A 14,059-nucleotide genomic window follows, 5' to 3' on the forward strand; every position below is an offset into this window, starting at 1 on the left:
TTAGGTGGAGACAGATAGTTGGGATAGTCAGTTTGAAGTTGTTAGGAACGTATAGGTCAGTAAAGAAACTAAGATTAAGAAACTGACAAGAAAAATTAACTGAAACCTTAAACTTGTTCATGCTTATAAAAATAAACTTGATTATTTGTTAATGTTAACAACTGTCTGGACTCCGTGTGTACCCGAGAGAAACGGGTTGCTGGCAGCGGGAAAGCAATCACAGTGGTGGCACAGGGATCAACAGACCGTCAAATGTCCACGGACCTGTGTGATCGTCGCAAAAGTGGTGGCAGCGGTGGGATCACATCAATACTTGCCACACACACCAACAAACCAGCACCAATCAATTGTCCAGCAATAGCATTTTGTCCTAGCAGCAGTTTCTGACAAAGGAGACCAAGTTACAGTGGTCCAGGCCATTTGACTGCGGCAAAGTCTGCCATCCCTAGAAACGGGCACAGTTAGTGAAACTGTGCAGAAACATTCCTGGTCACAGCTGCCACCTGAGAATCCAAGAATCAAGTCAGATGCAGAACATTGGGAACCTGGTTTTTCAAAGGTAGTACAACCTTCTTCAAAACAGGTTACGATTCTATTGCTGGATTGGCATCTAGATAACCAGATTCATCCAGGAATGCCTGGAGCTGGGTAGCTGCAACTCATGGCTCACCTAGAAATGGCACATAGGTTTCATAGGTTTCTGGTGTGATGGGATCAAGGGAGTAATGGCGTTAACCACTACTTCACTGAAACAAGAATTTGCAATAGTCACCCTCTTCTGACTGCGTTACGCAGCCAAGACTGGCAAGCTTTGGGGACACCGGCCTTCAGAAACCGTTTTCCACATCCCAAATAAAACAAATCCATCGCAACAGGACAAGCCGTTTCCGAAGATACATCACAATGATACTTGGTGGTACATGCCTAGCTGCCTCTGCTACCTCCTCTTCTACCCACCACCTGCAGAAAGTCTTTGAGAGGCATCATTTTGGCTTCCTCTACTAACTGTCTCTTTTGAATTCTGGTGCTGGAGGAGACTCTTGAGAGTCCCATGGACTGCATGAAGATCAAACCTCTCCATTCTGAAGGAAATCAGCCCTGAGTGCTCACTGGAAGGACAGATCGTGAAGCTGAGGCTCCAATACTTTGGCCACCTCATGAGAAGAGAAGACTCCCTGGAAAAGACCCTGATGTTGGGAAAGATGGAGGGCATAAGGAGAAGGGGACGGCAGAGGACGAGATGGTTGGACAGTGTTCTTGAAGGTACCAGCATGAGTTTGACCAAACTGCGGGAGGCAGTGGAAGACAGGAGTGCCTGGCGTGCTCTGGTCCAGGGGGTCACGAAGAGTTGGACACGACTAAACAACTAAACAACAACAGCAACATTTAGTTCAGATCAATTTGAGAAAGTCACTTCCCGTCCTCACTGGCAACTTAGGCATCACCATCTCCTGAGAGTTGCTAACACTAACTGTGTCTTCTGAGTACAATTTCAGAGTGCATTAGGCGGCCCAAAAGTCTCCACCAAATAAAAGAACATTATTATTATTATTATTATTATTATTATTATTATTATTATGCCACCCATCTAACTGGGTTGCTTCCAACAAATTATAAAACCACACTAAAACATCACACACAGCAGAGTAGGTGTTAGGGAGAAGGCTACTAATCTAAACTTGCTGCCATTCGAGTTTTCTATATGCAATGGTTTTTATAACAGCAGTAGTAGTAGTTGTAGTAACAATTGGCAACAACAACAATCTGTATGAAGCGAGACCTTTGTCTCAATCTGCCTACCTGGTCAAAAACCTCTTTAAAACCTCTCTCTGATCCTAGTTCTTGCCCAAGTGACCTCATATTCCCTGTGAACGCTCTACCTATTTCATTCTCCCAGAATGTATGTGAATGTTAAGACACCATCTCATCCTATCAGTACCCCATATATAATAAAACAACAACAACAACAACAACAATAATAATTTATTATTTATACCCAGCCATCTGGCTGGGTCTCCCCAGTCACTCTGAGTGGCTCCCAAAAGAATATTAAAAACTTGATAAAACATCAAACATTAAATACTTCCCTAAACAGGGCTGCCTTCAGATATCTTCTAAAAGTCAGGTACAGTGGTACCTCGGGTTAAGTACTGAATTCGTTCCGGAGGTCCGTTCTTAACCAGAAACTGTTCTTAACCTGAAGCACCACTTTACATAATGGGCCTCCTGCTGCTGCCGCACCACCGGAGCATGATTTCTGTTCTCATCCTGAAGCAAAGTTCTTAACCTGAAGCACTATTTCTGGGTTAGCGGAGTCTGTAACCTGAAGCATATGTAACCTGAAGCGTATGTAACCCGAGGTACCACTGTAGTTGTTTATTTCCTTGACATCTGACGGGAGGGCGTTCCACAGGGCGGGCACCACCACCGAGAAGGTCCTCTGCCTGGTTCCCTGTAGCCTCACTTCTTGCTGCAAGGGAACCGCCAGAAGGCCCTCAGAGTTGGACCTCACTGTCCGGGCTGAATGATGGGGGTGGAGACGCTCCTTCAGGTATACTGGACCGAGGCCGTTTAGGGCTTTCAAGGTCAGCACCAACACTTTGAATTGTGCTCGGAAACACTCTGGGCGGCTTCCATAGAAAACCAAAAATACACTAAAATATCACAGATTAAAAACTTCCCTGAACAGGGCTGCCTTAAGATGTCTTCTGAATGTCAAGTAGTTGTTTATCTCTTTGACATCTGATGGGAGGGCGTTCCACAGGGCGGGCGCCACCACCAAGAAGGCCCTCTGCCTGGTTCCCTGTAGCTTTGCTTCTCGCAATGAGGGAACCGCCAGAAGGCCCTTGGCGCTGGACCTCAGCATCCGGGCAGAACGATGGGAGTGGAGACGCTCCTTCAGGTATACTGGGCCGAGGCCGTTTAGGGCTTTAAAGGTCAACACCAGCACTTTGAATTGTGCTCGGAAACGTACTGGGAGCCAATGTAGGTCTTTCAAGACCGGTGTTATATGGTCTCGGTGGCCACTCCCAGTCACCAGTCTAGCTGCCACATTCTGGATTAATTGCAGTTTCCCATATATCCCACTTTTCCTCCAAGGAGCTCAAGGTGGCATGTATGTTTCCTCATTTTATCTTCACAACAACCCTGTGAGGTAGTTTAGGCTGGGGTAGTGACTGGCCCAAGATTCAGGCTAACTGGGGATTTGAACCTTGGAGGAATAAAATTAGGTTAAGGATCTGGGGGACATACTCTTTGAGGCACAGTTCCCCTGATTCCAATTTCTTAGCCCAACTTTACCATAGAATGTGGGGATGGAAAGGTAAATATAAACTCCTAATCCCTATCAGTGATACAGTGGTACCTCGGGTTAAGTACTTAATTCGTTCCGGAGGTCCGTTCTGAACCTGAAACTGTTCTTAACCTGAAGCACCATTTTAGCTAATGGGGCCTCCTGCTGCTGCCGTGCCGCCGGAGCACGATTTCTGTTCTCATCCTGAAGCAAAGTTCTTAGCCTGAAGCACTATTTCTGGGTTAGTGGAGTCTGTAACCTGAAGTGTGTGTAACCTGTAAGCCGAGGTACCACTGTATATGGCAATTGCTGAGACTGCTGAGGTTTCTGGGCAGACTGTTAGGAATCTAACTGACGTCTTAAATCTCTATCCTCTTTGAAAAATTGGCAATCTGATCTAGGAAGGCACCACCCAAGTATTTTGACCGGCTTGGCAGTCTCCAGCAGATCCCCACAATGCTGCTGCTATTATTTCCTTCTCTTTTTGTTTTTCCTTAAATACTCTCAAGGTGGACAAGTGTATTTGTAACTGAGCCAGCCATGGCAATGAGCGCCTCTCCAAAAGGATATGGGAGAACGTCTTCCATATTTGCTGTGTCAGGAAGATTTTGGGGATCACGTGGCAGGAAGAGTCTCAGACAAAGATGTGCTCTTCCAAGCCTACATTCCCAGCATGTTCACAGCATGTCTCAGTGACGTCTACGCTGGCTTGGTCATGTACGCAGAATGGAAGATGGCCGGAACCACAAGAATGTGCTTTAAGAACCCAAGAATTACCAACGATAGAAGAATGGCAGGTGAAGATGATGGATTTTTCGGAGCTAGCCAACCTAACTAGAAGAGTCCGCAACCAGAAGGAGGAGGAGTATCAGGAAGAGAGGATCAAATTTAATGATTATTTAGTTAAATATGTTAAGTTAAATTAACTGAAAACAGCTTGCAGATACTTGATTGGCTTAGGATTTTATTTATGTTAAGTGACGAATTAATATGTTTAATTCCATAATGTGAAGATTTAAGGATGTTAATGTTTAAGTTAAATTTCATAAGAATTGGGATTTGGAAGACCGTTAAAAGGACATGCAATGAAATTCAACCAAGGGGAAGCGAGGAAGTCACCTAACAATGTTAATAAGTGTAATTTTCAATAAGGCTGTGATTTATGTTTGTTTGTCTTGTGTGTTTGTTTTTTATAATATTGTGAAAACCAAAAAAAAGGGGGGGGAAGAAGAATGTGCTTTAAGGGGAGCTGGCTTCAGGCCTATGGGTTGACCAACTCTGCATTATAAAGATGCCCGCAAATGGGGCATGCAGGAGGGCAATATTAAGTGTGCTATGTGGGATTCCATTGCAGGTGAGCACCGTGCCTGGAGACAGGCAGTTGGGTTGTGCGTCCAGAGCAATGGCCAGAGTGCATACAGAAGAAACGCCTTGGTGAACCTGTAATGGTGAAACTGGATGCTTTCATCTGCCCCACCTGCAATAAAACATCTCTTTCCCATATCTATATCCATATCAAGCGCTGTGACTCTCCATCGAATTGACTTTACCCCCAATGGCACACAGATGGATGGCAGCAAAATACTCTCAAGCAACTCTCCATTCTCAAACCCATGGAATCCTGTGTGTGTGTGTGTGTGTATACACACATCTTTTCCACATAATGCAATTTCTCCTCCCTTCCTGTTGGGTCTATTCTATTTGAATATGTTATACAGTGGTACCTTGGCTCTCAAACTCAACCTGTTCTGGAAGTCCGTTCAACTTCCAAAACGTTCGAAAACCAAGGTGCGGCTTCTGATTGGCTGACTGGTCCCGGAAACAGTGCCGACAGCTGAAACAGACATTTGCCTTCTGAAAAACGTTCAGAATACCTACTTCCAGGTTTGCACTGTTCAGGCGCCGATTTGTTCGTCAACTAAGCTGTTCGGGAACCAAGGTCCCACTGTATCGTTCACTCTCTACATTCCAAGCATGAGTCTCATCCCATCAGGTTTCAGTAACACCTACTGAATCATGATGGCCTTCCTATTGAGTAGTAGTAGTAATAATAATAATAATAATAATAATAATAATAATAATATTTATACCCCGCCCATCTGGCTGGGTTTCCCCAGCCAATCTGGGCAGCTCCCAACAGAATATTAAAAACACAATAAATCATTCAAACATTAAAAACTTCCCTAAACAGTGCTGCCTTCATGTGTCTTCTAAAAATCAGACAGCTTATTTCCTTGACATCTGATGGGAGGGTGTTCCACAGGGCAGGCGCCACTACCGAGAAGGCCCTCTGCCTGGTTCCCTGTAGCTTCACTTCTCGCAGGGAGGGAACCACCAGAAGGCCCTCGGAGCTGGACCTCAGTGTCTGGGCTGGACGATGGGGGTGGAGACGCTCCTTCAGGTATACTGGGTATACATATGCTTCTCTCCCATATTCTGTGTTTTGGCACAGACACTGCAAACCATGGCTTCTACACTCCAGCCTCCACCTGGTTGTTTTCCCTTACATACTGGAATCATAGAACTTTAGAGCTGGAAGGAACCCTGAGGGCCATCTAGCCTTACCTCGTGCAACGCACCTTCTGGTTAAGAGCCAGATGCACTAGCTCACTGTGTCCGTTTTCAGTCACTCACCAGTACGTTTCTGAGCACAATTCAAAGTGTTGGTGTTGACCTTTAAAGCCCTAAACGGCCTCGGCCCAGTATACCTGAAGGAGCGTCTCCACCCCCATCGGTCTGCCCGGACGCTGAGGTCCAGTGCCAAGGGCCTTCTGGCGGTTTCCTCACTGTGAGAAGCAAAGCTACAGGGAACCAGGCAGAGGGCCTTCTTGGTGGTGGCACCCGCCCTGTGGAACACCCTCCCATCAGATGTCAAAGAGATAAACAACTACCTGACATTCAGAAGACATCTTAAGGCAGGCCTGTTCAGGGAAGTTTTTAATGTGTGACATCTTAGTGTATTTTTTGTCTTTGTGGAAGCCGCCCAGAGTGGCTGGCGAAACCCAGCAAGATGGGCCGGGTACAAATAATAAATTATTATTATTATTATTATTATTATTATTATACCTGTTGCCGCGCTATCTTCTAGTATTACATTGCCTATTGCATCGCCCTTCCCTTCAGGATAATGTTTAAAGCCTTCCTGATCAGGTTTGCAAGACTTCTGCCAAACATATGCCTCTCTCTGGCCAGAAGGCATTCATCATGGAAGAAAAGACCAAGAACCCAAGAGTCAAACCTTCTGCAATGGCGCCACCAGTCACTTCAAAGATTCTTCTCTCTCTCCCTGAGCATTGATACCCCAGAGGCAAAGCTAAAGGGACCTGACCATTAGGTCCAGTTGTGGCCGACTCTGGAGTTGCGGCACTCATCTCGCTTTATTGGCCGAGGGAGCCTGCGTACAGCTTCCGGGTCATGTGGCCAGCAGGACTAAGCCGCTTCTGGCGAACCAGAGCAGCGCACGGAAACGCCGTTTACCTTCCCGACGGAGTGGTACCTGTTTATCTACTTGCACTTTGACGTGCTTTTGAACTGCTAGGTTGGCAGGAGCAGGGACCAAGCAACAGGAGCTCACCCAGTCACGGGGATTCGAACCGCCGACATTCTGCTCGGCAAGTCCTAGGCTCTGTGGTTTAACCCACAGCGCCACCCGTGTCCCAAGAGTAAGGAGTGATTAAAACACCTCACAGTAGCTGGCAATAAATTCAAAACCGCGTCTAGAAGCAGATTTGGTTCCCATGTGCCTCAGCAGGAAGGGAAAGTGGTCCGTGGACTTGATGAACCTGGACTAGCTTTCTGGCACAACCTGGACAACTCTTGCAATTAAAAATACGACTTTCCCATGCCTCTGTGTGGTAACGGGCCAGGGCTCAAACTTCATACCGTTCCACAGGCCATGGCTTGCTAACCACCGTGTTGATAGTTCCTATTTTCAATTTTATTTTTTTTAATACCTGCTTTCCCCACACGGGTGGCACTATGGGTTAAACCACAGAGCCTAGGACTTGCTGAACAGAAGGTCGGCGGTTCGAATCCCCGTGACGGGGTGAGCTCCCATTGCTCGGTCCCTGCTCCTGCCAACCTAGCAGTTCGAAAGCACACCAGTGCAAGTAGATAAATAGGTACCACTCCAGCGGGAAGGTAAACAGCGTTTCCGTGCGCTGCTCTGGTTCGCCAGAAGCGGCTTAGTCCTGCTGGCCACATGACCCAGAAGCTGTACGCCGGCTCCCTCGGCCAGTAAAGCGAGATGAGCGCCGCAACCCCAGAGTCGGCCACAACTGGACCTTTACCTTTACCTGCTTTCCCAGCTAGAAAAGCTAAGGGCTAAAGTAGACACGAGAAGAGATCTGCTTGTTAAAACGCAGAACTTAAGTAAGAATATAAATCCTTGTTGGATTAAGCCTACCAAGTTCAAACTACTGTTTGTTTGTAACCAGAGTTCTTCAGATGCCTATATGAAGCCACAAGGAAGATGTGAATGCAATGCACTTTCTGCTTTGTTCCCTGGCAACTGACATTCAAAGGCACACTGCCTCTGAACTTGGGAGGGAGCAAACAGCCCCTGCGCCTAGTATCCATTAATAGCTCACTTTTCCATACATTTGTCCACCTCCCTCTCTCCCACATACACATCCCTTTGCATCTAAAGCTAGCCAAGATATATAAAGCAATGGGGCTTTAGGTCTTAACTTCCAAGAGATGCTAATTATACGTTGCTTGATTATGATGACATATCACTATTATTTATTACTTCCTCCCCCGTGATTACTCTTGGTAGGGAAGGAAACCTGAACCCTCCTCTCCCTTGCCAGGATCTTGAAGAGTGCTCCCGCTTGCATGCAGCAAGTCTTTGGGGCCAACGGGAGCCTTTCCCTAAGCCTATCAAATGGGGATGGGGGGGAAGGGCTATGCTTGTAATTAAACAAAGAAAAACTGACTGCAAGCAATGAAATTAGTGTCAAGTATAGTTAGGCCCTTAGGAGCAACCTCAGCATTATCGTATAAATTTAACTCTTTCGATTCTGGCCTACAATTAGTTCTGTGTACAGTTTAGCCCCAATTATCTATTTGGGTGGACGCGGGTGGCGCTGTGGTCTAAACCACTGAGCCTCTTGGGCTTGCCGATCAGAAGGTTGGCGGTTCGAATCCCCGCGACGGGGTGAGCTCCCGTTGCTCGGTCCCTGCTCCTGCCAACCTAGCAGTTCAAAAGCACGTCAAAGTGCAGGTAGATAAATAGGTACCACTCCGGCGGGAAGGTAAACGGCGTTTCCGTGCGCTACTCTGGTTCGCCAGAAGCAGCTTAGTCATGCTGGCCACATGACCCGGAAGCTGTACGCCAGCTCCCTTGGCCAAGAAAGTGAGATGAGCGCCGCAACCCCAGAGTCGTTCATGACTGGACTTAACAGTCAGGGGTTCCTTTACCTTTACCTATTCGGGAACTTGCAGCTTCATCTCTAATACTGGGCATATTTGTAATCATACTTATACTTCAAAAAACAAAAAAAACCTCAGACATTATGATTTTCTCGCTAAGTTTATACATGCGCAATGCATTTCATGTTCATTCTGGGACAATCCTGTTTACATTTACTTGGAAGTAAGTCCAAATGGTGTTTAACTCAGAGTGGCTTACTTCCATGTAACAGGATTACCACACGAAAACAGTATATTAAACTGAAGTTGGAAAGAAATCGAGTACATCCATCATTCAGTCAAACAAAATCTTAGCTGATTAAATACTCGACTAATTTGACACTTGAATAAAAGCGAATTGTTCCAAAGCAAAAACAGGCTTCTTATGTTCTGTCATTGTAGCAGGCATCATTTTGGAAGACACGTCTTCTCCTCTGTAGGAAAGGGGGAAATTCCTCAAAAGGGAACTTTTGCAGATACTTGCATTAAATAAAACCCTTGAAATTAATTGTTGCTCAATTAGTCAGGGTACATTTTTAGACAATCACTTGGGAGAATAGTGTGGGGAGAGAAATGTGACTCTGTCGGATTCTCCTAGAGCTTTCAGTGCCTTTCGTGACTACTGACTATCCATATGATATCCTTTTAGGATGCCTTGCAAGGGTGAGATTAGGAGGCACTGTTTGGCAGTGGTTCCAATTGTACCTGGGAGGCTGGTCCCAGAAGGTGTGCTGGGAGACCTGATGTTCCACCCAATGGACATTGGCTTCCAGGTTGCCACAAGGTTCCATCTCGTCTCCCTTGCTTTTCAACATCTACATGGAAACAGTGGGAGAAGTTATCCGAAAGTTTGGGCTGAAGAACCATACGTTTGTGGTACCTCTCAGGGTTTTTTTTTTTAAATCTTCTATTGTGTGGAAAACCACAGCTTTTACTATACGGACCTTTGTTGGCAAGGTGAGGTCCGTATAGTAAATGCTATGGTTTTCCCAGTAGTGATGTATCGAAGTGAAAGCTGGACCATAAAGAAGGCTGATCACCGAAGAATTGATGCTTTTGAATTATGGCGCTGGAGGAGACTCTTGAGAGTCCCATGGACTGCAAGAAGATCAAATCTCTCCATTCTGAAGGAAATCAGCCCTGAGTGCTCACTGGAAGGACAGATCCTGAAGCTGAGGCTCCAATACTTTGGCTACCTCATGAGAAGAGAAGACTCCCTGGAAAAGACCCTGATGTTGGGAAAGATGGAGGGCACAAGGAGAAGGGAACGACAGAGGACGAGATGGTTGGATAGTGTTCTCAAAGGTACCAGCATGAGTTTGAACAAACTGTGGGAGGCAGTGGAAGACAGGAGTGCCTGGCGTGCTCTGGTCCATGGGGTCACGAAGAGTCGGACTCGACTAAACAACTAAACAACAACAACAAATTGTGTGGAGGTAACAGAAGCAACACTCAATTAATTCAGGAATGAGCGAGATAAACAAACGGAACTTGAACCATATAAGATGGAGGCACTATTGGAAATTTGTGCGAAGATTTTTACCTATTCTGAACGGGACTGCACTACTCCTGATGCAGCCGGAGCGTAACTGGAGGGGGTTGTCTATCTGTTTCATTGATTTAGAATGCAGGGGCTGACCTTTAAAGCCTTAAATGGCCTCACAGAGGCCCGGTTGGTTCATATGGGGTTTTTTGAAATAAAATGTGTTGTCGTCCCCCAGAAACTCCCATATGAACTCATGAAATTAAGGCAAATGGGGGAGAAAAATGCAGTCTTCTGGGTTGCGGTATTTATTCTCTTCCAAGTTAAATCCGCTAGGCTCCCTCTTATTTTTACAGACAAGAAGGATGACAATATTAGACTACCACTATTCTTTATGGAGAGATGAGAAGAAATCAATCTTCCTGGCCCACAACTGAACTGACGCGCTGGGGAGTAATTCAGAGACAGAGGCATTTTTACTTGTTTCAGGGTTGATGCAAATACACTTATCCTTTCCCAGTCATCAGAGGCATCTGAAATCTTTGCACCCCCAGAATTGAACGCGCCAGAGCTGGGGTAGATCCGTTTTGAAATTCCCCCTCACAACAGTGTTATCAAATGTTATCTCCCCTCCTTGGTCAGAGAAAACATTTTCTGTGAATTTGAAGTGGAAGTCAGTGCCAAATGGCTGTGCAATCACAAATTCTCCTCTCTCCCTCTGTCCCCCTCCACAGTCCTCAGAGCAGTTTTGCCATTTGCTACAAACTTCGGTTTTCCTTTAAAAAAATATGTCTATTAAAATTAAAAGCAGGCAAGATTGCTGGTAGAACGGAGGGAAAAATAAAGACTGAAAATGCAACCAGTAAGTTCTGGACACTAATTGACAGCTGGGGGCGGGGGACTGCACCAAAGCCCCTACAGAATGATGGGACCATGAAGGTCCCATTTCTCAAGATCTTTCCTGCAAATTATAACGTGCAAGGCTGGATTTTCTAAGGAAATGAGCAACCCAAGCTCATTTGCTGTTCATAATCAGGTGGGGGGGGGGAGAGGATAAACTGTCTGGAATAGTCAACGATAATTAGTGCTTGCTGCAGTTTGTGTGCATAAGCTTTAACAGGGCACGGTTGATCTGTTTAACTAGCAACCACTTGGCCTTGCTGGTCATATAACACTTTGAGTGATCACTATGGACATTTATAACTGCTAGATAGTCCAGGCATCCTGGCTGGTAGCGTGTCCTCTCAGGTCTGTGCTGAAAAAGCACCTCTCTCTGAGCTCTTGCACCAGCTGGGGGAGGCGCCTGCCATAGGAGGCATGCACAGGGCACATGTAAAGGAGGCATGCAGAGCCAAAGAGCTCCCCTCCCTGCCACAAGATGCGTGTGCTGCACAGAGCATGTAGCGGTTTGAGCACACCTGCCAGAATGGAATGTGCATGGATTTGGCTCCGATTGCAAAAGCTAACTCGGGGCCGCAGTGCTTGCATGCTCTTGGCTGCAGGAGCTTCCTCCCCCCCGGAGGCCGCTTGCCAACTTTGCACCTCCGCGAAGCGAAACCTGCGACAGTCCCCGCTTGGCTGACCCTGTCTGCAGCCTCCAGCCACGTCCCTGGGAAATGCGAGACTAGTAGACTAGTAGCAGCCCGGCAGCTGCTCTGCTCTTCAGACATGCTGCCCCCTCCCCCCAAGCGCAGCGAGGCAGGCTCGCTGGGCTTTCCGGCGGTAGGAAAGTGGCAACGCTCGCCTGGCGCGCGTCACGTGTGAACGCTGCCCCGCGAGGTCTCGAGGTGCAAGGACTTGCGAAATCCGAGTTCTGCGCCGAGCCGCAGGAAACTCGCGCAAAGGTCCCTTCGCCCAAGTTTCCCTGCCCCGCCACTGATGCGGAGTGACTCCGAATCGCTGGCCGAGGAGGAAAGAGGGAGGCGCGCACCTTCCGCAGGAGGGACCTTGCGGAGGAGATGCTCTCTTTTCTCCCACCCGCAAGCAGGAACGTGCCCGGCGCAGGGGGAGTCTAGCCCCCGATCTGGAGGCGATCAGGCCGGCTTGGCTTGGCCCGGAAAGGCGCCCCATCTCCGGCCCGCAGAGGGCCCCTCTTCCCTCTCTCGTGCGCGTCTGCTGCGCGCTCCGGCTCGGCGAGGGAGATGCAGCCGGGCGCGCCGTCGGTGCTGCGGCGAACGGAGCACCCGCCGCCTCCTGCCGGTACCGCGAAGGCGCATCCAGGCTCCCCCGATCCTCCCTGCTGTGCACCGGGAGATGCGTGGGGGGGGAGTTAAGGCGATCGCTTCCGGTTCTTTCCCACCCCCCGTGTCCGCGATCGCGCTTACCGGCCATTGTCCCGTAGACCATCTGCGTCCAGGGCTGATCTTTGAGCCCTCGGAAGGCGGTGTTGGGGATCCTTTCCATGATGCCCTCGTAGAAGATGCGGCGCACCGCTTCCTGCTCGGAAGGGTGAAACTCCCTGATGCAGACGCCCTCCTTCTTGTCCTCGCCGTCGGGCGCGGGGCTCGGCGGCGGAGGCTGCGGCTGCATCGGCCCCGCGGCGGGCGATCCGGATCCGGCCCGCGAGGAAGGCCACATCTGAGCGGACGAGGAGACCAGCAAGCTCTCCTTTTTGGCTCCTGAAATCGAGTCATGATCTTCCGCCACTATCTTAGTCTCACAAACCATTTTGGGAGACAGACAATGCATGCAAACCGGCCGAGGAGGGGGGGAAAGGGGGGCTTAGGAAATGTCGGATGGGGTGGGGGGGGGAGAAAAGGAAAAGGGGGGAGAAAAAAGGGGGGGAGAAGCTCGCCTGCCAAGAGGCTGCTCTACGCTTGCAGCTTTTTTTTTTAATGGTGCGGAGGCGGCGGTGGCGAAGGGAGAAAGGAGCTCCGCCGCATTTTGGAGAAGTATTTATAATGCAGCAGAGCCGATTGCCGCTTGCAAGGGGGTCTTCCCCCCCCCGGGTCCTAGCGCCCTTTCCCCATTGGTTGCGCTCGTTCGCTGGCTGGTGGGGCCGGGGGCGTGGCGGGCCGGGGGAAACGCCTCCTCTCCCGGTGCTCTTGGTGGCAAATTACTACAGGCTTCGTTGCCCCCGCGCCCGCTTTGATGTCACCTTTCAGCGCTCCGAGTTTCCTGCTGAGCCGTACAGAAATCCTGTGCCAAGCTGTTAGATGTGGCGCCTCGCTGGGGGAGAAGAAGGCGACTGACTTCGCTTGCCGGGGTGGGGTGGGGGGGGGGAAGGTGGGAAGGCTCGCGGGTCGAGGGGGCTGCAACTTCCAGCAGCTTGCCGTGTTTCCACTTAAAACGACACTCGAGAAAGGGAAAAGGGAATCTAGGAACAGAATGCTGCAAACGAACTGCATTCTTCATTTCAGCGCGAGGACATGCACATATACATATACATATATATGCATGCGCGACTTTTGGTTTCTGTGAACGAGGGGGAGACAATTTATTCGAATGCACACTTCAGATAGAAATCAGATCCGCAGCCTTTTTTTTTTTTGCAAATTTTTTGCTTTGAATTAATTTCCTGCCGTGGGGATATAGAAGATACATTGGTGGTATTCCAGAGCAGATAGTGGTGCTCTGCAGATGTGATGGGACTACTTCTTTTTTTATTATTATTAAAGATTTTCTTGTTTTACAGAAGTATGTGTAATCTCTCTCGTATTTTTTCCGTGTAACATTTTTGCAAATCAGTTTCAATTGTTGAGACATTGGGGGGGGGGGAGATGTTTCTCTTTTGCTTAATGTATGTAGGGTTTGGTGTCAGCGTTTGGTGTAGCGTCTGAAGCCCACCACCACCGATCAACGGCCACGCTAGCAACATCTGGAGCTGCCCCGGTCCAGACTCCACATGCAGCAAATCCCCACCCCCGCGCGCG

General features: G+C 48.4%; 1 protein-coding gene across 1 annotated transcript in view; it reads right to left on the reverse strand.

Moving 5' to 3' along the window:
• The window catches only part of NAT8L (N-acetyltransferase 8 like), a 44,704-nt gene extending 31,329 nt beyond the window's left edge, over positions 1–13,375 (reverse strand). Inside the window, exon 1 of the mRNA XM_083615997.1 lies at positions 12,512–13,375. Coding sequence (XP_083472123.1) covers positions 12,512–12,875 — 364 coding nt within the window. The 5' untranslated portion in view covers positions 12,876–13,375. The remainder of the gene's footprint in view (positions 1–12,511) is intronic.
• Positions 13,376–14,059: the final 684 nt, after the last annotated feature.

This window comes from Podarcis filfolensis, assembly GCF_964270895.1.
Source record: "Podarcis filfolensis genome assembly, chromosome: 5".
NCBI lineage: Eukaryota > Metazoa > Chordata > Lepidosauria > Squamata > Lacertidae > Podarcis > Podarcis filfolensis.